At 39.3% G+C, this 24422-nt stretch overlaps 2 protein-coding genes across 4 annotated transcripts; one reads left to right on the top strand and one right to left on the bottom strand.

Moving 5' to 3' along the window:
- The first annotated feature begins 13266 nt into the window (after positions 1-13266).
- On the top strand, positions 13267-14065 carry LOC110617485. The gene is made up of 2 exons (XM_021760299.2): positions 13267-13491; positions 13580-14065. The coding sequence occupies exons 1-2, from the start codon at positions 13438-13440 to the stop codon at positions 14003-14005; spliced, it is 480 nt and encodes a 159-aa protein (XP_021615991.1). The 5' UTR covers positions 13267-13437; the 3' UTR covers positions 14006-14065.
- A 306-nt stretch (positions 14066-14371) lies between these two features.
- On the bottom strand, positions 14372-24201 carry LOC110617484 (nuclear transport factor 2). 3 transcript variants are annotated; one of them, XM_021760295.2, is made up of 11 exons: positions 23951-24201; positions 23409-23547; positions 23261-23322; positions 22882-23067; positions 21046-21373; positions 20720-20952; positions 20455-20629; positions 19920-20041; positions 19775-19837; positions 14978-15041; positions 14372-14847 (listed from the first exon to the last, which is right to left on the bottom strand). In XM_021760295.2, the coding sequence occupies exons 4-11, from the start codon at positions 23065-23067 to the stop codon at positions 14597-14599; spliced, it is 1422 nt and encodes a 473-aa protein (XP_021615987.1). In that variant the 5' UTR covers positions 23261-23322; positions 23409-23547; positions 23951-24201; the 3' UTR covers positions 14372-14596. The 3 variants fall into 3 exon arrangements, with proteins under 3 accessions (XP_021615987.1, XP_021615988.1, XP_021615986.1); XM_021760296.2 differs by lacking the exon at positions 23261-23322; XM_021760294.2 differs by lacking the exons at positions 23261-23322; positions 23409-23547.
- Positions 24202-24422: the final 221 nt, after the last annotated feature.

Here is a 24422-nt window from a genome sequence, read left to right as displayed (position 1 = left end):
GACGGTAGGAATTCCGATACCGGAGTCTAGCCGGGTATTACATTCTCCCCCCCTTAAGAACATTCGTCCCCGAATGTTCACCAAACAACACATGCATAGCATAAAACATAAACATTCATACAAAGCACATAAAACTCACCTTAGAAGAGATGAGGATATTGCCGGAGCATGGACTCCCGTGTCTCCTAAGTACACTCTTCGATGTTGTGGTGATTCCAAAGGACTTTTACCATCGGGATTTCCTTGGATCTCCACATCAGGCTCACTAAGAACCTTGCCTGGATCCGACACGAACTTTCTCAACATAGAAACATGGAAAACCGGGTGGATTCTTTCCATTGAAGCAGGCAAGTCCAGCTTGTACGATACATTCCCAATCTTTTGCAAGACTTCAAAGGGTCCAATGTACCGTGGGGCTAGCTTACCTTTCTTCCCAAACCGAATCACCCCTTTCATTGGAGACACTTTGAGCAATACCAAATCCCCCTCCTGAAACTCCACTTGTCTTCTACGGACATCTGCATAACTCTTTTGTCTGCTTGAAGCAGTCTTGATCCTTTCTTTGATTATGGGCACCACCCTGCTGGTGATCTCTACAAGCTCAGGCCCTGCCAAGGCCCTTTCCCCAACTTCTTCCCAGCAAACAAGTGATCTGCACTTCCTTCCATATAAAGCTTCATATGGAGCCATCCCGATGCTAGCATGATGGCTGGTATTGTAGGCAAACTCCACCAAAGGTAGATGCTGCCTCCAAGAACCGCCAAAATTCAGCACACACATTCTGAGCATATCCTCTATTGTCTGGATGGTCCTCTCTGATTGTCCGTCCGTCTGTGGATGGAAAGCATTGCTAAAATCTAACCTGGTACCCATAGCGTTCTGCAGACTCCGCCAAAACCTGGAGGTGAACTGGGGCCCTCGATCAGACACTATTGAAACAGGAACCCCATGCAGCCTGACAACCTCATCAACATACACCTGCGCCAACTTGTCCACAGAATAGCCACTCCTGACAGGGATGAAGTGAGCAGATTTGGTGAGTCTGTCCACAATCACCCATATGGAGTCCAATCTGTTGGACACTGCCGGTAACCCCACCACGAAGTCCATAGCTATATTCTCCCATTTCCACTCTGGAATAGGTAGTGGGTTAAGCATTCCAGCCGGCTTCTGATGTTCCAGCTTCACCCTCTGACATATTTCGCAGGCTGACACAAACTGTGCCACTTCCCTCTTCATAGCTGGCCACCAATACACTCTCTTGAGATCTTGATACATCTTGGTGGCTCCGGGGTGAACACTCTATCTGGCATTATGAGCCTCTCTCATAATGTTTCCCTTTAGCCCTACGTCATATGGTACACATAATCTGCTCCCACAGCAGAGGATCCCCTTGCTGTCGAATCTGAACTCACTATCTTTGCCTGACTGAACAGTCCTGACAATCTTCACTAACTCTGGGTCCTCGTGCTGTTTCTGAGCCACCTGCTCCAGAAACACGGGTGCCACTCTCATCTGGGCTAACAAAGCACCTGTACCAGACAACTCCAACTGTAGACCTTCACTGATGAGCTCGAAGAACTCCCTCACTACTGGCCTTCTCTCTGCTGAAATATGGGACAAACTGCCAAGTGATTTCCGGCTTAAGGCGTCTGCCACAACATTTGCCTTACCCGAATGGTACTGAATCTTGCAATCATAGTCACTAAGCAATTCTACCCATCTTCTCTGCCTCATATTCAGCTCCCTCTGACTCAAGATATATTGCAGGCTTTTATGATCTGTGAAGATCTCACATTTAACCCATAAAGGTAGTGTCTCCACATCTTGAGTGCAAAGATTACCGCTGCCATCTCTAGGTCATGTGTAGGGTAATTCAACTCGTGCTTCTTTAGCTGCCTAGAAGCATAAGCAATCACCCTTTCATTCTGCATTAGCACACAACCCAGCCCCACACGGGACGCATCACAATAGACTGAGAAGTCTTCATTACTCGATGGCAGAGCTAACACTGGTGCTGAAGTCAACCTCTTCTTAAGCTCCTCAAAGCTCTCTTCACACTGGTCGGTCCACACGAACCTCTGGTTCTTCTTAGTCAGTCTGGTCATGGGAGCTACAATCTTAGAGAAGTCTTGGACGAACCTCCTGTAGTAACCTGCTAAACCCAAGAAGCTCTTGATCTCTGTCACTGTAGTGGGTCTAGGCCAGTTAGCTACAACTTCCACTTTCTTGGGGTCTACCTCGATTCCATTTTCTGACACCACATGCCCCAAGAAGGAGATGCTCCTCAGCCAGAACTCACACTTGGAGAACTTGGCATACAAGCCATGTTCCCTCAAGGTCTACAAAACCAACCTCAGATGATGGGCATGCTCCTCTGCATTCCTGGAGTACACTAAGATATCATCTATGAAGACAATAACAAAGTGATCCAGGTACTGGCTAAACACTCTGTTCATGAGGTCCATGAATGTTGCAGGGGCGTTGGTTAACCCGAACGGCATTACAAGGAACTCATAGTGCCCATATCTGGTCCTGAATGCTGTCTTCGGCACATCCTCTTCTCTTATCCTCAGCTGATGATACCCCAATCTCAGATCTATTTTGGAGAAACAACTTGCTCCTGCTAGCTAGTAGAATAGATCGTCGATCCTTGGCAACGGGTATCTATTCTTGGTAGTGACCTTGTTCAACTGCCTGTAGTCGATGCAAAGTCTGAGAGATCCATCCTTCTTTTTCACAAATAGCACTGGAGCACCCCAAGGTGAGGTACTCGGTCGGATGAATCCTCTATCTACCAACTCTTGCAACTGCTCTTTAAGCTCCTTCAATTCTGCTGGTGCCATCCTGTAGGGAGGGATAGAGATCGGTCTGGTTCCAGGCATCAATTCTATCTCAAACTCTATCTCCCTAGCAGGTGGTAAACCTGGCAGCTCGTCTGGGAAAACATCTATGAACTCTCTGACCACTGGTACTGAGGCGGGCTCTCTGACATGACTATCCAGCTCTCTCACATGAGCTAGAAAACCCTGACAACCCCTCCTGAGTAGCCTACGAGCCTAAAAGGCTGATATCAAACCTCTAAGTGTACTCCCCCTGTCTCCTCTGAAGACAACCTCTGACCCATCCTGACATCTGAACTTGACTACCTTGTCTCTGCAGTCCAAGGTAGCACCATGGGTAGATAGCCAATCCATCCCTAGAATGACGTCAAAATCTGTCAAATCTAGAACCACAAGGTCGGCTGAAAGGCATCTCCCCTCTATAAAAACTGGACTATACTGGCAGACTGACTCTGCCACTGACGGGTCACACTTGGGTCCACTGACCCATAGGGGACATTCTAACCCAGAGACCATCAATCCCAACCTCTCGACGGCCCTCGGAGCAATGAAAGAATGAGATGCACCAGGGTCCATTAATGCATACACATCAGAACAACCAATGATGAGATTACCTGACACCACGGTGTTGGATGTGTTTGCCTCCTGCTGAGTCATTGTGAAGATCCGCGCTGGAGCTGATGGACCTTCACCTCTGAAACCCGCTGAAGAAGAGGCTGCCCCTCTCCCTCGGCCTCTGCCACTAGCCTGAGTCACAGCTGGAGTTGTTGGCTAAACCACACTATCAGAAGCTGTCTGCTGAGACTGTGCCACAGAAGCTACTCTTGGACACTCCCGTGCCATGTGTCCCTCCTGCCCACATCTGAAGCAGGCTGTCATCCCAACCAGACATACTCCTTTGTGCGGCTTCCCACACTTCTTGCATACTGCATTATCTGCGCCAGAGCTTGAGCCACTACCTAATCCCAGACCAGACTTGATCTTGCTCCAGAACTTGTTCTTCTTAGACTTGGCTTTACCCCATCTCTTACTGCCTGAGCTCAGAGAAGAAGGGTCTAACCTTCCCCCTCCTGGGGTCTTGGAACCAGAAGGCTGTGCCACTGACTGCTTGACTTTCCCCTTGATGATTGCACTAGCCTCCATCCTCCGAGCCATATCCACTACGGCATGGAAACTCTCCCTCTCTGCTGACTGAATCAAGGAGGAATACCTGGAATGGAGCCTCATGATATACCTCCTTGACTTCTTCTGATTTGTATCCAGATTCTGCCCAGCAAACGGCAACAGCTCCAAGAATCTGTCTGTATACTCATCCACACTCATCTCATCTGTTTGCCTCAACTGTTCAAACTCAATCATCTTCAATTCTCTTGAACTGTCAGGGAAAGCCCATCCTGCAAACTCATTTGCAAACTCCTCCCAGGATAGACTATCCAACCTCGGGTTCACATAATTCTTAAACCACTCTCGGGCCTTCTTGCATTTTAGTGTGAATCCAGCCATCTGAATGGCTCTACTGTCATCAGCTTCTATCTCATCTGTAATTGTCCTGACCCTCTCAAGGTACACAAACGGGTCATCACCGGTTTCAAACTGGGGAGCACCCAGCTTCATGTAATCGGTCATCTTGACCTTGCTCCCTCCAGATGAGCTAGGCTTAGGCATTTGGGTTTCTGGGACAGTAGGTGCTGCAGGTGGTGGAGGAGGTGTAGCATCCCCTGGGGTAGGGTTTGCTGTACTTGGATGGTAGGGTGGGGGTGGATACATGGGGTACTGTGGGTAGAAAGGTGGGTATGGCATCTGAGAGTGATAAGGGTTAAAACTGGGGAAATCCGATGTACCTCCCATCGAATACCCAGGATTATGTGAAAAGGGTGGGTAGTAAGGTGGCTGAACAAATCCCGAGGCCTGAGTGCCTCCTTAGGACTCTCTCATTCCCTCTTCCGACATACTTACTCCGAGACTGCCATCCCTCCTCTGATCCACATCCATCTGATCTCCCACATCCTCTGACATATCTCCTTGCACTGTTCCCCTCACTGATCTGCTTCTACCCAGATCCAAAGACCTTCTAGGGTCTCTTACTGCTCTTTCTCTGCTGGACCTACTTGACATTGCCCTAGGCAATGCAGGAGGACGGGCATCAGTGCCCTCGTCCTGGGGTGGTACTCCAGTTAATCTTGCAGATCGACGAGTTCCTCTCATCCTGTTTTCTGAAAAACAGTACACATCACATAGAACATTAGCATCAAATAGTTCATGTGCAAACACATGAACCCTCATCACATACATCACATATCATAGCATAACATTAATGCACATGCATATAATCATGGCATTTCACATCATTATTCAAGACAGGATCTACATCCTATCCTAGTGGACATGATCTTCCTATTGTGCTTGACCTTCTATAACCTCTATGAGCCCGACACTCTAGGTCCGACCATATGAACCTAGGGCTCTGATACCACTCTGTAACGACCCGGAAACCGAACCGCTACCTGCGCTAGGATCCAGATCGGCTTAAGGCCGCCGGGACCCGTAGCAAGCCTAACATACATCCTGTGAACCTGCTTAATCCCATACATGATCCACAACATACATAAAAATTTGAACTTTTCTTTTCATTCATTCATTCATTCATTCGCCAAACTCAACCTGTGCATGCACTATACATAAACATAATCATAAACATTAACCCCTCCTTGGAGTCTCATCAATGCTCCAGTGGAGTGACATAACATGTATTGAGTTTGGTTCATATAAGCATCATTACACACCTAGGATCATGTACTAAAAAGGGATTTACAACATACTATGGTCAAGCACAACTCTAACATCCATAAACATCATTATATAACATTTCTATACTATACTTTTACGTTACATTATATTCATGTCCACAACTATCTATTACATACATAAAGACTCTACTCCTGTTGACCTCCTGGTCTACCCTGTACCTGCAAACCTGGGGGTTAAGGGAGAGGGGTGAGCTACTAGAGCCCAGTGAGCAGAATAATAAAACATTATAATTAAACCACATGATAATATGGAATGCATCACATCACAATTAATCACATCAAGGATGAATTTGTCACCAATAGTCCTCAACACATTCCAATAGTGCCAGGGGCGTAGAATTGGCCTCGACCTGGACTTCCATACCATACCATATCACATCAAGTCATACCATACGAGGACTAAAGGATCATTCAACATTCATCCACATCATCAACATAATATGCAATGCAACATATTCGTGAATTCTAATGCAAACATCCTATTATATCTCATGGCATTCATGATGCGTGAATCATGCTAAAACTGATTTAATTCTATTTTAAAACATAAGAAGTTATTCCACTCACCTCTGGTTGAAGCTCTAATGACTCTGAAGCAGCTATCTCACTACTGAGGTCCTCGATTCCTCGGGTCCGAACCTACACAAGTGGACTCAAATGAGGGACCTAACATACATAAACATGACTCTGAAATACCCCCTAAAACACCTTAAAACAATCATGGAAATCATGCAAAGGAGGGCTGAACAGGGCACTTTCAACGGCAGGTTCGGCGGCCGAAAGGCCCTCCAGAGCCGAAACTCATGCACCTTCGGCAGAACTTTCGGCGGCCGAAGGTTCCCTCCAAAGACGAAACTCATGCATGTTCGGCGGCACCTTCGGCGGCCGAAACTCCCTTCCAGAGCCGAAAGTCCACTTTCGGGGGCAGGGTTCGGCAGCCGATACATGCTACCAAAGGCAGGTTCGGCGGCCGAATCTGGTTTCTCAAAAGGGCAGAAACTCGGTTCCAACATGCACAAACGCCTCCCAACTCATACAATCATGCCTTTTCCTATTCTACAACATACATACTCAAGCATACAAGCTCCTAGGGGCTTCAAACTATCCTAAACCCCATCTACAACACATCAAACATGCATAACCAACATACATTGTTCATAAACGCACAGTAAACCCATAAACTTCACATAAACCTACACATGCATTTCTACCCCATAAAACCTCATAAAACTTACTTAAAACATGTAATGAACTATGGATCTACTCTTACCTCTTGTGAAACGAGAGGAGAGACGATCCAACTCGGAGATGGGAGAGATCCGCTCTTTGATCCCCAAGTTTCCAAAACTTGCTCTTTTTGCTCAAATCTCTTCAAATCAACATAAAGCTTGTTAAAACATGAAAGATTGGAGGAACAACAACAAAAACAAACCATAGGAGAGCATGAACTCACCGTAGCCGAAAATGGGGAGAAAACTCGCCCGTTTCGGCCATGGAGCTCTTATATAGGGCTGGCAGACCACCTTTCGGCAGCCGAACGTGCCCCCACATCTCATGCAAGTTCGGCGGCCGAACATGAGGTTCGGCGGCCGAACCTTTGAGATTTTCGGAAGCCTAACTTGCCCCCCTAAACCATCCAATGTTCGGCGGCCGAACCTGAGGTTCGGCGGCCGAACTTGGAAATGTCTCCTTGGTCTTTTCCATTTAAAACTCAATTTTCCTTTTTGCTTAAAATCATAAAATACATTAAAACATTTTATAAAAACATGATTTTACCCTTCTAGAGGTTTCCGACATCCGAGATTCCACCGGACGGTAGGAATTCCGATACCGGAGTCTAGCCGGGTATTACAAAATATTTCATAGGCCCCAAATCTTTAATGGTAAATTTTGAATGTAAGGCCATCTTGCATTTATTAATAGCATCTACAGAATTCCCAGTTAATATAACATCATCAACATATACCAGCAAGATCACAAACACAATGTCAGTATGCTGTATGAAAAGACAGTGGTCATGAGAAGACTGCACAAAACCCAAAGTCTTAAGAAAGGTAGTAAATTCAATGTTCCACTGCCTAGAAGCCTGTTTAAGGCCATATAAAGACCTTTTAAGCTGACAGACTTGACCAGGTTGGGCCTTGTAATAGCCCTGAGGAGGTACCATGTATACCTCTTCATTCAAATGCCCATGTAAGAAGGCATTATTGATGTCCAGCTGAAAAATGGGCCATTTTTTAACGGTTGCCAAGGCAATAAAAATTCTCACTGTGGTGAGTTTTGCCACGGGTGAGAATCTGTCCTTGTAATCCAGCCCCTCAATTTGGTTATATCCTTTAGCAACCAACCGGGTTTTATATCTGTCCACTTCCCCATTAGACTTGAACTTCACTTTATATACCCATTTACAGCCTATAGCCCTTTTGTTTTTAGGCAAGCTGGTAAGAGTCCAAGTATTGTTGTTTTCTAAGGCTTGAAGCTCTTGCTCCATGGCCTCAACCCATTGAGGATCCTTGGAAGCCTGTGAGTAGGTGCAAGGCTCATGAGCCTTGTTAACATTACAGATGTAAGACCTGTATGAAAGGCAGAAGGACAGAGATGTTGTTTGTAAAGGATCTACATAATCCTGCATCCAAATGGGTGGTTGTCTAGTCCTTTGAGTCCTTCTAGGTGAAGAACAGACTTGAAGTTCAGTGTTACTATGGCTTTGGTTATTAGCTCGGGTTCTTGGGCAGTCAGACTCTATTATAGGTAAAGGAAGCACAGGGCCCTCACTGCTATCATTATTGTGTTTGAAGGGGAAAATGTCTTCATGGAAGACAACATCTCTACTGATAAAAAAACAATTGTCAACAATACTGTATAGTTTATAAGCTTTATGGGTGTTGGCATATCCTACCATAACAGCCTTAATGGCCCTTTCTTGGAATTTGTCCTTTCTACTGCCCACTGTGGTGGCATAGCATAGGCATCCAAATTTCCTGAGATGGTGATAATGGGGTAAGGTTCCATAGAGCCTTTCATAAGGTGTGGTCCAATTGAATTGCTCCATTGGCATTCTATTGATGAGGTAAGTGGCTGTCAGAATGCATTCTGACCAGAATTGCACAGGGATATGGGATTGAATTTTTAGGGCTCTAGCAACTTCTAAGATGTGTCTGTGTTTTCTTTCCACAACCCCATTTTGTTGGGGTGTGTAGGGATAAGCCCTTTGGTGTATGATACCTTTATTTGTGAGCAAATCAATGTAATCATGACTCAAAAACTCTTTTCCATTATCTGTTCTGATAATCTTGATGGTTGTGTTGAATTGAGTCTCAACCATACTAATGAAATGTTTAGTTATGCTAAGGGATTGACCCTTCAAATGCATCATGAAGGTCCAAACAGCCCTACTATAATCATCAGCAATTGTAAGAAAGAATCTAGTTCCAGTAATGGAGCTAGTCCTATATGGTCCCCATATGTCAATATGGATCAAATCAAAGGGTTTGGAAGCCAAAGTCTGGCTTTTGGGAAAGGGAAGTCTGGCTTGTTTGGCTAAAGGGCAAACAGGACAGCAAATCATAGTGCTATTACTAATATTTATGCCTTTGATATGTAAGATTTTATTAGCAGAGGCATGTCCTAATCTATCATGCATATCAATCATGGTCAAAGCACATTTTTCAAGGTTCTTGCACTGCATAGAATCATCTTTATTAGAATCAATCATAGTATTTACAAGAGTATGAAGATTGACATTCTATTCCATGATTTGATTTAAGCTATATCTAATATTAGTATGAGAGAAACTCATTTGATCCAGCATGAAAAGACCCTTTTGCTTCTTTCCTATTGCCACCACCTTCTTATTCAGTGGGTTCTGTATGATACAGTAGTTATGGCATATCACAAAGCAGTATCCATACTTACTTATTAGTTGACTAACAGATATCAGATTGTAATGGAATTTTGGTACATACAGAACATCCTCCAAAGTTAATTGATCAAAGAGAATCAATTTTCCAGAATAAGACACTTGTGTTGTGTTTCCATCAGGAAAGCATACAGTTCTGTGTTTGTGTAAAGGATGTAATGAAGTGAAAGAAAGTCTATCCGAGCACATGTGATTTGTGGCTCCAGTGTCAATGATCCAAGTAACATCAGTATTTAATTGAGCACAACAATTTTCAGAAGTATTGGACTTACCAGCAAAATCCATGAAATGATACTCAGATTCAATTGAGGTGCTTGGAGTTGCTACTCCTTTCCCTTTCACCGGTTGATTAACTTCTTGCTTCAATGAACTTAACATTGAAGTTAGTTCACTGATTTTAGTTGAGGTGTCAAAGTGATCTAGGGGGTTGTCCTCTACAGATTTAGCTCCCTTGACTGCAGCCACCATTCTGGTGTCTTTAGAACCCCTAACTGGATGAGTTCCAGTTTTGTTCTTAGATTTGAACCAATCTGGGTACCCAATGAGTTTGAAACACCCCTCTCGAGTGTGTCCATCCATGTTGCAGTGGGTGCAGTGGGCCTTCTTAGTGTCTAATTTTCTAGACCTGGTTTGACTCTGTGAGTAACTTTTATTTAGAAGCACTAGAGATTCTGAGTTATCATTCATAGCCCCTAGAACCTCCCTTTGTGATTCAAATTTAACAACCATGGAGTATGCCTTATTTACAGTTGGCAAAGGGTCCATTCCCAAGATTTGGTCTCTGACTGACCCAAAAACCTCATTCAGGCCCATTAAAAATTGCATGAGCTTGTTACGATTGGTTATCTCAGCAATGGCTTTGGACGCCCCACACGTACAGTTGGGGAGAGTTTCCATCGAGCCAAGCTCGTCCCAGAGCCTCTTTAGCTTGGTAAAGTAAACTGAGACAGAAGCGTTCTCTTGAGCTATGAGGGAAATTTTTCTGTGTAACTCATAAACCATGGGTCCGTTACATTCTCCAAACCTCTCACTGATCTCTAGCCAGAGATCTCTGGCCGAGGCAGTGTAGATAAACCCATCCACCAGTTCTTTGGAGATGGAATTCAAGATCCAAGATGTGACCATGAAATCACATCTCTTCCATTGTTCATAATCCTCAGATTCCTTACTAGGTGTCGAAACTATTCCTTCGACAAACCCTAACTTCATCTTGGCACCCAGGGCTATCCTAACAGCCCTATTCCAAGATCGGAAGTTAGATCCTACCAGAGATGCAGAGACTAAAGTCATACCTGGATGATCGGACGATTGGAGACTCAGAGGATCTCCCATTCCTTTGTCCTGGCTTAGCCCCTTTTCGGACCCCGTACTCTGCTTTTGCTCTTTACTACTATTTCCCCGTTCCGTCATCGCCGGATCTATCGAGGATACTCAGCAGAATTTTCATACAGAACACAACGCGCTGCCGTGAGCCAACCCTAAGGCTCTGATACCATGTTCAAACAAGAGCGTACAGAGAGAGAAGAAAACATTTGAATCTTTATTTCTGTAAAAAATGAGAATAGTTACAATGTCTGGAAGTTTCGCTTCCTTATGTATTCCGACATGAGCATGTGACCTACACGTGATCACATCTCCCATTGTATATTAATAAAACGCTGCGTACTAACTAAAACGCAGCAGTTCTTTAAACTCAACAAAAGGCACAAGGTGACGCCATAAAATATTTATATCCGTGCAATCACGCAGAGTGTGGAGGTGGGATTCTACTTCCCTATTGCATATTCTGCACAAATTGTTGGTATCCAAGTGTCTTCTGACTCTCTCCTGATTGGTCAGAAGCCTTTCATGCGCTGCAAGCCAAAGGAAAGTTCTTATTCTTTGCGGTCCTTGTCACTTCCAGATACGTTTCCAAGGATCAGCATTGTGATGTTCCTGAAATCTTGCAAGAAAAGAGTAAGCTGCCTTAATGGTGAAGCTACCTGATGAGGAAGTTTTCCAGATGAATGTATCGTCTTCCATATGAGGAAGAAGCATCGGCAGGCTGCACAAAAGGACCAATAGCGATGTTGGAAGGTACTGGGAGAATCTGTCCCAGCTCCAGCCTGAACTCGCCTCAACATAGTCGCTAGTTTCAGAAAGCATTGAAGATGGAACTTCCTTTATAGCAATATCACAAAGTCTCTCCCCTGTCGCCATCCCATAATCACTCTAGAAGTTGACTAATTTACCATTCCCTGTAGACCAGCAAATTCCATCCTTAAAAGAACTCCCATATGTTGTTCACCCCATGCCCTAAATTAGAACAGCGCCTGCCAACAATTTTATCTGGAACAATAGGCCCTCCAACTTTATACTTGGATCTGAGCACCTGTGCCCATAAATCCTGGTTATTCTGCATCATACCCCCAGGCGATCTTGAGCATGAAGGACTTATTCATGAGCCTGGAATCCCTGAAGCCAAGCCCTCCCAACGCCTTGGGCTTAATGATCTGTTCCCACGGAATCAACGAAACCTTTCTTGAATTCTCAGAACCGCCCCATATGAAGGTCCTACACAATTTGTCTACTTCATCACACACCGGACCAAGGAGATACGTTGATTGCATAGCATACATGGGAATAAATGCCACAGCCGACTGTGCAAGAGTAACTCGGCCCGCCAAAGCTAGTTTCAGAAATATAATCATTGAATTCTATTTATATGGTTTAAATCGTGCCTAGATATATAGTTTAAATATTGTTTTACAAGCACATCAGGCTTAAATTTATTTATTTATTTTTTTCTCTAACACCCATTTCATAAAAAGCCCCTAATAATGAATACATGATTATAATTAATATATAAACTCATTAAATCAAATTTATTTTTATTCAAATATTTTTTTTCCCAAGGAGCATTACTCTTCCTTCAAATCCAATCTGTTTTCTTCTTTGTAGGGATTATGTTATATAGTTAGCAATTATATTTTATCTTCAGATGTTCCCCATAACATTTGTGAGTATGTATTTTATTTAATAAAAATCTGAAATTTTAATGAGATCAATATGATTTTTTTTTATCTTGTTTGATTTTGGATTGGGTTAGATTTTTCAATAAATTTTTCAATAATTTATAATGTCTATGGAATTTATTACGGGTTTCCACTGATCCATAAGATTGAATCATGATATTATTAAAAATAAACTTTAATATTATCATTAATTAAATTATTATCTAATGTTCAAAATTTTGTAAAACTGAGAAGTGAAAAGAAAATTCAAAAAAATATTTTCGATATTTTAAAAAATATTTTTTATTCAAATTGGTTATCTTTAGATTTAATGGTTTTTAATTTTTAATTTTGAATTGAGATAGAGATAGCTAATAATCGTAGGAGAAAAAGGAAGTGATCATGGACATGTCCAAAATCAACAATGCCACAATTTTATTAAATTATTTTTTAAATTTAATAATTAGAAATATATCGTTTAAGTATGAGAACTCCAGAAACAGCATTTTTTTTTCTTAAAAAGAAAAGTTGAAATTTCACAAAATCTTTAAAATAATTTTGATACAAGACCTGAGAGCGATAATTTATCACAATTATTGCAAAAAGAATAGGGAACCAATCAGTAGCACAAATGCAAAAAGAATGGCCATACATATACTGACACGTGGACAACCCAACCCTCCAAAGTCTATGATAGCTAGCTTCACGGTCCACCGTTCATTCAGGAGGAGGAGGAAGAAGAAGAAGATGGAAGCAGCAGCAGCAATTTCAGGCAGCAGCAGAAGGATTCTATTCCCAAAATATTCTCCTAATGCAATGAAATCTGCTGCAGCAACAGAAATTTTTCTACCTTTTCACCTCTTCTCATCAAATCAATGGCTACCCAGAAACCATTACCATCAGCTGCCAAAACTGTTAGCTCTAGAAAGGTCAGTTCAATAGTTCATCATCCTTTATCCTATCAATTTTGAGATTTCTAATGATGGCTGAAGCCTCTCTCCCTTTGCTTCAATGCAGAACTCAACTGTGTTTCCCCTTGGCGAGCAAGGCCCAAGGAACAGCCCCTTGGCAACCTCACCTCCAATTAAGCTACTAACCAGGGTTGAGCAGCTGAAGCTTCTGAGCAAAGCTGAGAAAGCTGGGTTACTATCTGCAGCAGAGAAGTTTGGCCTTTCTTTATCAACAATAGAGAAACTGGGTCTCCTCTCTAAGGCAGAGGAATTAGGTGTCCTCTCTGCAGCCACTGACCCTGGGACTCCAGGGGCTCTGTTGAGCCTTAGCTTGGGGTTGCTGCTTTTAGGTCCCTTTTGTGTTTATCTTGTGCCTGAGGATTACCCTTGGCAGGTTGCATTGCAGGTGGTTGTTGCTTTGGTTTCTGTGGTTGGGGGTTCTGCTTCCTTTGCTGCCTCAAATTTTGTATCCAACTTGCAGAAATCAAACTAAATTTGAAGAGTCTGAATTTTGTTCTGTACAACGTTAAATGGGTTTGCTGCTTTTTGGTCATTTTGGCCTACATTGTCTAAAATCAGTATTTTGCAGATGTTCCCCCCTGCAAATTTGTGCCCAGACTTCAATGTGGAGCCTGGACATGTACCATTCATGTTGCATAATCTTTATTACATTGAAACTAACAGTAAGCAATAATGCCAATAGTATAAAGGATTGATTCAGCCCACGTTTATGGATTAGTTAACAACAGCGGAGGATCTCCACAACTAAAATTAACAACAAAGAAGCCAAGTCAGGGATCACTCGCACTTGCTAATACATATTCGTCGTGTGGTTAGGACATAGCAGAGAGCCAAGGGCGAGAGCACAATTTTACAAACTTGCATAAGCTTTTCATGAAAGATTACAGGAGTGCACCAAAACATTTTATGAAATGCCCCAGGAGGGGAAACAAAAAACAAGGACGCACAATACCGTTCGTGTCAAAGTCGCAAATATATAAGTGGAAAACCCTAACCTCTAGTGCCTTGATACCCCTCATTTGTACTGTCAAAAAATCATCTATCCACTTTCATTGCTCTATGTTCAAGTAGAAACAGAACCACCTTTGACACCACCCTGAGGACCTCCTCTTTTGCTTCCGTTCTGATTAACCCGCTGGTAATCCTCACCATTGTGCCCAGCTGAACCCCTGGATCGCCCTGAAAACTCACCCTGGTTTCTGAATTCATTCCTGATGTAACCCCGGCCACCCCCAAAGTTCCCGCGGTTCTTGAAACTGTCACTTCTAAATCCACCTCTTCCTGAGGAATACCTCCCTCTCCCACTGTTGCCAACTGCAAAAACCAGTAGACATTTGCACCTTTTATCATATGATTACGAGCATAAACAATTATGCTTCAAGATACTCAGGTAGGTAACAGTAGAAAATGATCAATGAATTAAGCAAGTAAAAAAATAAATTACCTCGAGTGTTGGTTTTCTTTTCCTCAACTATAGCTTGACGATCCCCAATATTGACAGGTGAAGCCTGAAATTTGTTTGTGCAATAAAATTTATTGTCCAAAATAGCCATATGGCCCCAGAAAACATGCATAACGGTACCCACAATAAAAAATATGACTCAAATCTCCACATGAATCAATATCCTTTTTGAAAGAAAAAGAAAAGCTAAATAACAGCAAGGCTAAGGAATCTGTTGACTAAATAAGTCTTACAGCCTACTTGCTTTATTGTAGTACTAGATTCAAGAAAATTTACTGGGTTTATCATCTAAAAAATTTGAACTCAAATTCTACCAAGATCTAGCAACAATTACCCACAGGAGACGGAATCAGTTCAGGAAATTTAACTGATAGAACTTGAAGTATAGTAATCATGTGAAATTTAGTAATAAACTGAACATTCAGGAGTGAAATTAAACCACTGTTTGGCTTTACATGGCATATTAGAGGGATCCTTTTTCAGCAATGCTTGGTTAAGTATTGTGAACTTAGTATTGCCTCCATTAATAAATATGCATTCTGATGCTTAACAAATGTTTGGCTTTTGCATGAAAAGTTTAAATTAGTGGTGAACATAGGATAAATGAAAATGTATTTCCAGAAAGTCAATATATTAAGATAATGACTTTCTCAAAATAAATAAATAGAGTCTGAAACGGTCATTGGAGAAAAAGAATCGTGCAAAACCAAACCTAAGACCTGTGTGAAAGCCTGTAACGAGTGTGTTACTATGTAGTCAAGAGTCTCAACTCAAGTATATGTAAGGTCTTAGTTATCTTCTTTTCTCTTATTGGGTCAGAAGTTAAATTCTTGATCTTTGTTATGTTTTTCAGTGTAGTTAACAGTAATCCATTTTTTGAATTTTGAATTGAAAAAGATATGAGAAATTTGGAGTAAAATATTAACCAGATGGTTCCTTAGGAGCAAATGTGATCTCTAGAGTTCTCAAAAAGTGAAAACTACACCCAGGACCCAACACCCTGATCAGAGAAAGGCCAAAAAAGGACCACAGGAGCTTTCATCTTTAACATGTGATCAAGGGGAGACTAACACTGCTCATTCCACAGGTTCTTGCTTAACCAGGAAGATTGGATTCTTACATTTTGACATCCGTTGTACTTTTACATTTCAATAATTTATTAGCTGCAAAGTTTTGCTGCAGTTTATAAACCACAGATGACCTCACTAATTAATAGTTATTTTCATAGTAACGATAACAATAACAATAGTTATTGAAGCATGCAGAATCACATGGCTTGTTTAAATAGTACAACTTAATGCAGCATCAATTATCAAAACAATTTTACAGAAAGGATAATATTTCTCATAATGATATTGCAACTTTTAATATACCCAGTATACCTGGGGATGGCAGTGCAAGAGATGTGTATGGGCTTAGATTAGGAAGGTGGCCCCTTCTTTTTCTTTCCCCCCCTTTTTCCCAGCTTTATCACCTCTCCTCCCCCGCGCTGCCCTAGTCCTCGCCCTTTGCCAAGTGACAAGGGCATTCACTCCGCAATTATCTTGGTGATCATAATATTTTTCTAAGACTTCTTGTAATAGATTACCATATTTTGATGTACATCTGAATGCACAAAATTGGTCTGATAACTGTTGTTTCCTCAATCTCCATTTCTATCTTCTCTTCCATAACTCTCCTTGCATTTCTTATTTTCATTTCTTCCTCAAAAATCTATATAAAGTCACAAATTCTATGCTGCCAGAAAATTTCAGTACCTTATTTTCCACTAACATGACGTTTGGGCACCAGCATTCGTATTTTCTGTTCATATCAAACCTATTTACTTATGGAAAATAGTTTCATTTTTTTCTAATTTCCAATAGAAAGTTTTTGTTTTCATCTTCAATGCGAAACACAGAACACATGTTCATTTGTTAAAATGAGTTATCTTATAAATAAAAGAAAACACAGGATGAGTTTTCTATAAACAATGATTTTATCAATTTTCCTAATTATCTTTTCAATATTATTTTTATAAATAAGTAAATACATACTGGATCGAAAAGAAAAGATGAAATATGAACCTTATCTTCTACCAAACAAATTATTAATTCATTTTGTTCTATGGTTGCATTAAGTGAAAATCATTATACAGTAAAACCTAATTCAAAACACTATAATATTTTTTTTAAAAAAAGAAGGATTAAGGAAACTTGATAAATAAAAGTGAAAGAGGAAAATGAAAGTAAAAAAAAAAAGGCAATCATATAACCATCTTAGCGATTTGAGAAGGAAAGAAAAAGAAGGGGCTACCTCAGGAAACTCAATAGCAGATTAGGAAGATGATAACAAGAAAAAATGCTGGTGCTAAAGCTGGGATTTGAACACTGGCCAAAGATGCCATAACATAAAAAATATATCCATGTTTTCAATAGAAGCATCTTAAACTTGTTTTCTAAAAGTAGTTGTACCTTTTGAGAACTAGAAAATTAGGGTTATGGTGGATTCTTTTTTTATAGGAAATGTAGAACTTGTTTTTATTTTTAAGTTGTTGGTTTTTAATAAATACATTCTTTTTTTCTTATTGTTGATCCTTATCTCTTCCTCATACTTCCTTTTCCTCATGTCTTTCAGTTCCTTTTTTATTTGAATTGAAAAAAAAAAAAAAAAAAACTCTTTTCACCAAAACAAGGGCAACAAAAAAGATAGGTTATTGATTGAAGTTTGACAAGAAGAAATTCAAGACGAAAATTGAAAGAAATGAATTTATAATATACAAAGAAATAAAAAGGAAATCATAAGACCCACAATTCTTTATTCCATATCATCTTTAGACTGTAAACTCATTAAGTGTTTAATTGCAGAATTAAGAGCAACTACCTAGAATGAGGGCTTGAAGGAAGGCAAAGTTTTGAATGAAGTGTTGAAAATCTGAAGAGAGACAAATTGAAAGAAGATAGAGAAAATGAATTACCTAAACATTGACAAAAACTATGAACCCACTTCTTATTGTCCGTGTTTGTATTTCTTTGTTCTAAAAAACAGTTATAATTAATTTGATAAAAGCAGAAAACAAGCATTCTAACTGAACAAGATTTCACTCTTTTTTTTTTCTTTTCTACAAAGAGAATGAAAAAGATAAAACAACAACAATCCTGAACACACACTTAATTCTCAGTTTTCCATTTATTAAATTTTACTATTTGGGCACAGTAATCAATTTTTCAGTTTTCTTGAAAAGAATTTCAGGAAAAAAGCTCTACTTTTCTACAAGTAAGCACACCCTAAGGTTTTCTGCCACTACTATATACCAAGTCCTAAAATTGCCATTACGAACCACTTGGCATGGCTAAGCAGCAAAGCACATATAAAAAGAATTTATTAGATAGTTATTACAAGAGATCTTGGAACCTAAGAAGTAAGGACAGAGTGCAAGGTGCAGATTGTGTCCGAATGAAATGAAAAAGAAATAAAATTCAGATTCTAGCACCAACTCACATTAATAACATAAATCTTATAGGATTCTAGCACCAATGTTTTTGAAATCCAAACAATAAAACTAAAAGATGTTAAAACACTAAAATCATAGCCTAAATTGATCCTAAACAGCAATAGTTCAAGTAAAACAATAAGCAAAGTACTCATCATCAAAAGTAACTTAGTCTTTTTCTTTGTGATAGAATAAATATGCTACATGTTTTCAATTTTAACCTCTTTTCTTTCCTTAACTTATTGCTTATACTCAAACAAACAATTCAATAACAATATCACAAGCTAGATTAATACGCAGCATTTCCTTCTATCAAAATTAATGAAAAAACAGCAAAAACATCCAAAACAAGGGGAAAAGTTCACCTAAACAATGGACAGGAACAAAGAGGCACATAGAAAAAGAAGAAAGCAAAAAGTGGGTGAGAAAAAAACGAAAAAGAAATAGTGGACAGGGGTGATATGGAAAAAAGGACAAAAAAGAAAAAAGGAAAGTCAACTCAGGATAACTAGATCATATGAAATCTACATCTATAAATGTCAAATCATACAAATAGATTATACAAAATCTAAAACAGAAAAAATTAACTCAAAACAACAAGATTTAGGAACTAATTGGATTTTTTTTTCCAGAATCAAAGGAAAACAACTTGTGTTGACAAAGTAACATCTTCCTATGCAATGAGCTATAAACATGCATATATGTATATTTTCCAAACATGTATAATTTTGCGTTAATTGAGAGACATGCATAGGTGCGCACCTTAACAAAAAGGTGTGCCTCTGGAATGTTGGCTACCTTTTGAAGGTTGAGATGCTAGGGGCTGTGTGTGTCCTTGCACCTTGGGACTGACACATGCTTTTACAACTATTTACCTATCCTGAGTTAGGGAACTTTTCCTAGGATAGACAGAGAACCATGCAATTCATCAAGTAGAGTTCCACTCTTTCTTGTTTATTCTCCACTTAAAAGGAAAAGGAAAGAAAGGCATGATTGTCTATGTATGTACATCTGAATCAACACAGTTTCTCCCACAGTAGTTACAATGGAAGGACTAACCTTTTAACCTGTAAAAACTTTCTTACAAATGATTAAAAAAAAGTTATCATCCTTCACTCATGTCTATGCTATAAACTCCTATTTTGAGAAGGGCAATTTTGAATCTACACAAAATTTTAGGTCAGGCATCCAATAAACCAAGATCCCTCAACATAAAAGAAGCACACTTATTCAGCACAGCAGGAAAAAAGGTGTAAAACAAGAGAAAGGACAAACCGACCAACAATAAGTGAATAGGTTAGCAGTACCTCAAGTGCACTTTGCATGGAACTCCATGTCTCAAATTCAACAAAGCCGAAACAGAATCCTTGCTGCATGCCATGAGAAATAACCATAAATAATAATAACAACAATTCTAAGGAAAAATGCACAAAATTCATCTACAAAACAGACCTTATTACTTCTAACTTGAATGCCATCTCGCTTAATTGGCCCAAATTTTTTAAACACCTCAGCGAGTTGTACTGTTGTTGCATTAAAAGGTAAATTTCGTACATATATGGAATGACCTTCAGCTGTAACAAGCACAACATCAAAAAAAAATATATTATTATCTAATTAATTTAAAAACAGGGATTATGGAAGTATAATTAAAAAGCAAAAGTGCATCTTTCACGCAAAAGTGCATCTTTCACACAAAAGACAAGATTTTAAAAACAAAAAAAATTCCTTAGCTTAGCCTGCCCATAGAGGCTGCCACCCCACCCACCAACAAGGGTTGGCGTATATCAGAACCCTTGCCAAGGGAAGGGGTATTCCCATCAGGATATCCCTCCGGGACTATCCTGTCAGGTGAAATGACTTGCATTCACACCATGAACTAGAATCTGCATATTTGCAATCAAAATTAAACTGCTCAACTTAAGTTGCAAATATACATCATTAACACAACCGTACGTTCTCAAACATTCATCAGGCAGAATCATACCTTCTTCATGAACATCACTACTTTCAGGAACACCAACACTAATAGGAGCAACAGCCTCTGGGGCATAAGCAGATTTTACAGAATTCATTGCTTGTTTTTCAGAGTTTGCAGGAGCCACATTTGGACAAGTGGGAGCATACACTGAACTAGGCTTTATATCTTTCATTACTTTTACCTATACAATTATCAGGCTAAAAGATGTCAAAATTAACTTTAAAAAATGGGGTATTAAGACTTGCAATAGAGAGAACTAAAATCATCTCACAATTGAAGCATATGATTTTTTTGGGGCCTCTTCAAGAACCCCAGGAGCCGCATCAACACTTGTGAGAGTTTCATTATGGGCAGAACCAGTTTGGTGTTTGACAATCTCTTCTTCAATCACTGATCCTTCCTCCTTATCAGAAGGATCACAAACTTCGGCACCATTATTAAGATTTTCCTCCTCAAAGGAAGTAGCAATATCCACAGTAGGATGATCAGTATCCTGAGTGGGATCTAGAAAATATAGTGAAGCAATTTCAACATTTTTAGATCTCAATAAAATTACAATAAACTTATGGAGGAAACAATAAAGAAAACCATACCAACCTTCTTCTAAAATATCACCCCAACCTGGTTGTGTTGTTGAGGTTAAAGGCACAGCACTTTCATTGACACCACTAATCAAGAAAGAATCATTTGGTAATGATACATTCTCCTCAACAAACCTAAACACATCATTCAACACAAAGTAGCCTTTGTCTTGTGGAGCAAGGAAAAATGTTTGAGAGAATTTCTTCTTCACATTGTCCTTTCCAGTTAAGCAACCAGTAACAAGAACAATAACCCCTTTCTCATAAGACTCCTGTGCATCTGCATTTTTTATCTCAGCTGTGTAGTCTTCATAATTCAAGGAGAGAATCTTGTCATTGATTGCCTGATCCAAAACAAACAGAATGAGATACCACAATTTAGACAAGAGCCATATAAAAAAAATGCTGGTAATGATTGCCCAATCCAAAACAAACAGCAAGAAATACCATAATTTAGACAAGCCATGTTAAAAAAGTGCAGGTAATATCCCAGCACAACCTAATCACTGATGGAATTGTCTATCATTATAAAGTTTATAAGGCAGCTTCCTTGTGGAGATCACACATTCTCAATCCAAACCCTATAATGCTAAACAAATCACCCAGCCATCAAAATCCGCATAAACATTACAATTCTTGCTCAAATTTCATAATGCTAGGCAGACTATCATGCAAATTTCAGATTTTAAACAAAACAGAAATGTTGAAACAAAAATTTGATGAGATTCTAAAAGTTTACTTAAGGCAAAAGTGAGGTCACAAATGTTGGGAGTAATTCACCAAATAACAGTCTTTCACGTACCGTTATATGATTATTTTTTTGAATGGATGAGTAAACAAAAGATAAGAGTGAATAATAAACATGTAATGATATAAACACCTACATTCTCATTTCTCACATGTGAAGGTGCATAGATATAAATATAATTGCTAGTACAGATAAGCAACAAGATAAAACCAAAGTCACTAATAAATTATATATTGAGGACAAAAGCACAACAATTATCACTAAGATGAATGACACCTTTCAACAACACATTTTTTCTTCTTCACATCTTTTGAAGTAAAAGAAAAACGAATGCCTTTGCACATGGCTAACTGGTGTTTTACAAATAGTGTTACATGAACTAGAGTCTAGCCATTCCAATTGACATTAATGAAATATTTCCTTTGCAATTGATAGTTGGATGGCATCCTATGTGCATTAACTTGCTCATTGATACTCTTAAGCGAATCTGAACTTTCTCACACACCCAAAGCATCACAAGTTGGCACAATAATCAGCTCATAAAAGAAGTCATTTCATAAGGGGCAATGGTAAAAGGGGAGCTTTCAGGCAAAATTTTCCAAATGTTCCATAAGTCCATCCTAATAAAATTTTTTATTCATCATTCATCAAAATGTCTCAGCTGTTTGTCCATTATATATTAGACAGATTCTGATATAATTGAATGACCTAAACCTTGTTAGCTGTCAAAAGGCATCAACAATAGGTCACTTATCCAAAACATGTTCAATCTAGCGAAAGCTAAGGGATTCATACAACAGTACAACACAAGATTCAGTGGACAAGAAAAGTTGCCAAAATTTTGTGATATCAATGTAAATTTGTGTCCTACGCTCCTAGCATAGTTGCTCTCAGCTCTCACCAATCTATTGAAACTAAGGGCTCATAGGTATGAAACCCCCATCCACTAAATGGGATTAGGGAAAGTTGAAGCGCTGTGCTATCCCCATTTTGCATGCCAAGCTCACTAGGCCTTTCATTTTAGGTGCCCAAAAAAAAGAAAAAGAGAGAGAGATAGAGATAAAGAGAGAAGTGATTTTGTTCATCAAAAAATTTCTTACTTACTTGCATCGTGGTCACTGTTGTCATTATGCCATCAGCATCTGGTCGGCTTAGCAAACTTGAATCCTGATAAAATTTATGAACCAATTCAGGGGATTGGTGTAAAATATGGTAATACTGCTCCACAAAGGCATTCCCAACAACTTCAGCACTTGGAGCAGGGGCAGGAGAAGTTTCCTGCATTGCCATCTATATTTAAAATACAAGGCAAATATTCAGCAAGTGAAAGGGTCAAGGACACGAATGAAATACTCAGATAAATCAAAAGGATACAACCCATGAATTCCAAGGAAATTGACTAAACAAAATAACTCAATTAGCACAGCAGAGGTACATACACAATGAACTTCAACCAAATAATTTTAAAAAAGACAGCGATTACCTAGTGAGCAAAAGATCTCAGATATCCAAATTACCTTTGAACACGCAAGTAAGTTTGTATCCCTACAGACAAGCTATCATAAAAATTCAAATATTTTAAACTACTCAAAGTGCGAAATATTATTGCAATAGAAGTTTGCTTATCCTACAGCTTAAGAAGAAGGCTCTCTGAAAACAAAAATATCAGCAAAAGCAGTAGGCAGAGGTCAAAGGGAATTTAGCAACAACAATAATAGTTGAGCAGGAGTCACAGAGTAATATATATGCCCAATTTGCGGCCTCGAGATCCTGAAAATGAAAACAAGCACAGATAAACCAAGCAAAAAACCCATTACGAGTTTAGAATGCAAAAGCTTAAATTTCTGAAAAAAGATTGAAAATGCCAAAAAGAAAAGGGAAAAAAACACATGAAACCAAGTTCAAATGCAAGCATGCAAAATAATAGAACAAAATTCAGAAACAGCTCGGAACATGCACTCGAGAAAGCTGTAATAGAGAGACATGAAGATTGAACCCAGTAAAGCCAAAGTCTCAAATCCAAAGAACAATAAACGTCAACAAAAAAAAAAAAAAAAAAAAAAAAGACAGCACAATGCAAAATAATTGACCTGAAAAACAAACAGATATAAAACATGGATCGATCAGATCAAAGAAGGTAAAGCAATGAGAAAAGGAAACATATTAAAGGTACCTGATTTTGAATTGGGTTTTGGAGATGGAGAAGAAAGGAAACAACAGAGAGATCTGTTAAGAGTTGAGAGGAGGAATTGAAGATGAGGAGAAAAGGAGAGTAAGCGTACGAATCAAGGGAAGAAAAAGGAAAGGACGGAGCAAAGATACTCTGAAAGAGAGAGAGAGAGAGATGTGATAAATAATACATGTTGTCAAATTTTGGAAGTCCCACGAACATAACACAATCCATTTTCATGGTTAGTTGAGATCATTGGTAGTTTGTCACCATGTTCATTTTCTTCTCTTTTATTAAATATTTTGAGCTGTTAATATTATATATTTAAAAATATTATAGTACATAGCAGTAAAGTTGGAAAAAAAAAGTTTCAATGTTATAAAACTTTATAATATAATAAAAATAAATCATTTTAGGATTTTGTTACTTACATTATATTAAAAATATAATTTATTTATTTACTTTTTAATTATAT

The sequence above is a fragment of the Manihot esculenta genome, chromosome 6 (genome assembly GCF_001659605.2).
Source record: "Manihot esculenta cultivar AM560-2 chromosome 6, M.esculenta_v8, whole genome shotgun sequence".
NCBI lineage: Eukaryota > Viridiplantae > Streptophyta > Magnoliopsida > Malpighiales > Euphorbiaceae > Manihot > Manihot esculenta.
The sequence above is the reverse complement of the archived record's forward strand: the minus strand, read 5'-3'. Positions and strand labels throughout refer to the sequence as shown.

Bases quoted from the DNA above. Each gene is read 5' to 3' on its own strand.
- LOC110617485 (XM_021760299.2), top strand. From the start codon at position 13,438: ATGGCTACCCAGAAACCATTACCATCAGCTGCCAAAACTGTTAGCTCT. The intron at 13,492-13,579 runs GTCAGTTCAATA...GCTTCAATGCAG, and splicing joins AAACTGTTAGCTCTAGAAAG to AACTCAACTGTGTTTCCCCT.
- LOC110617484 (XM_021760294.2), bottom strand. From the start codon at position 24,187: ATGAAAATGGATTGTGTTATGTTCGTGGGACTTCCAAAATTTGACAAC. The intron at 21,374-22,881 runs GTAAGTAAGAAA...GTTTTGGATCAG, and splicing joins CAACAGTGACCACGATGCAA to GCAATCAATGACAAGATTCT. The intron at 19,838-19,919 runs GTCTGTTTTGTA...CATGGCATGCAG, and splicing joins TTCAAGTTAGAAGTAATAAG to CAAGGATTCTGTTTCGGCTT.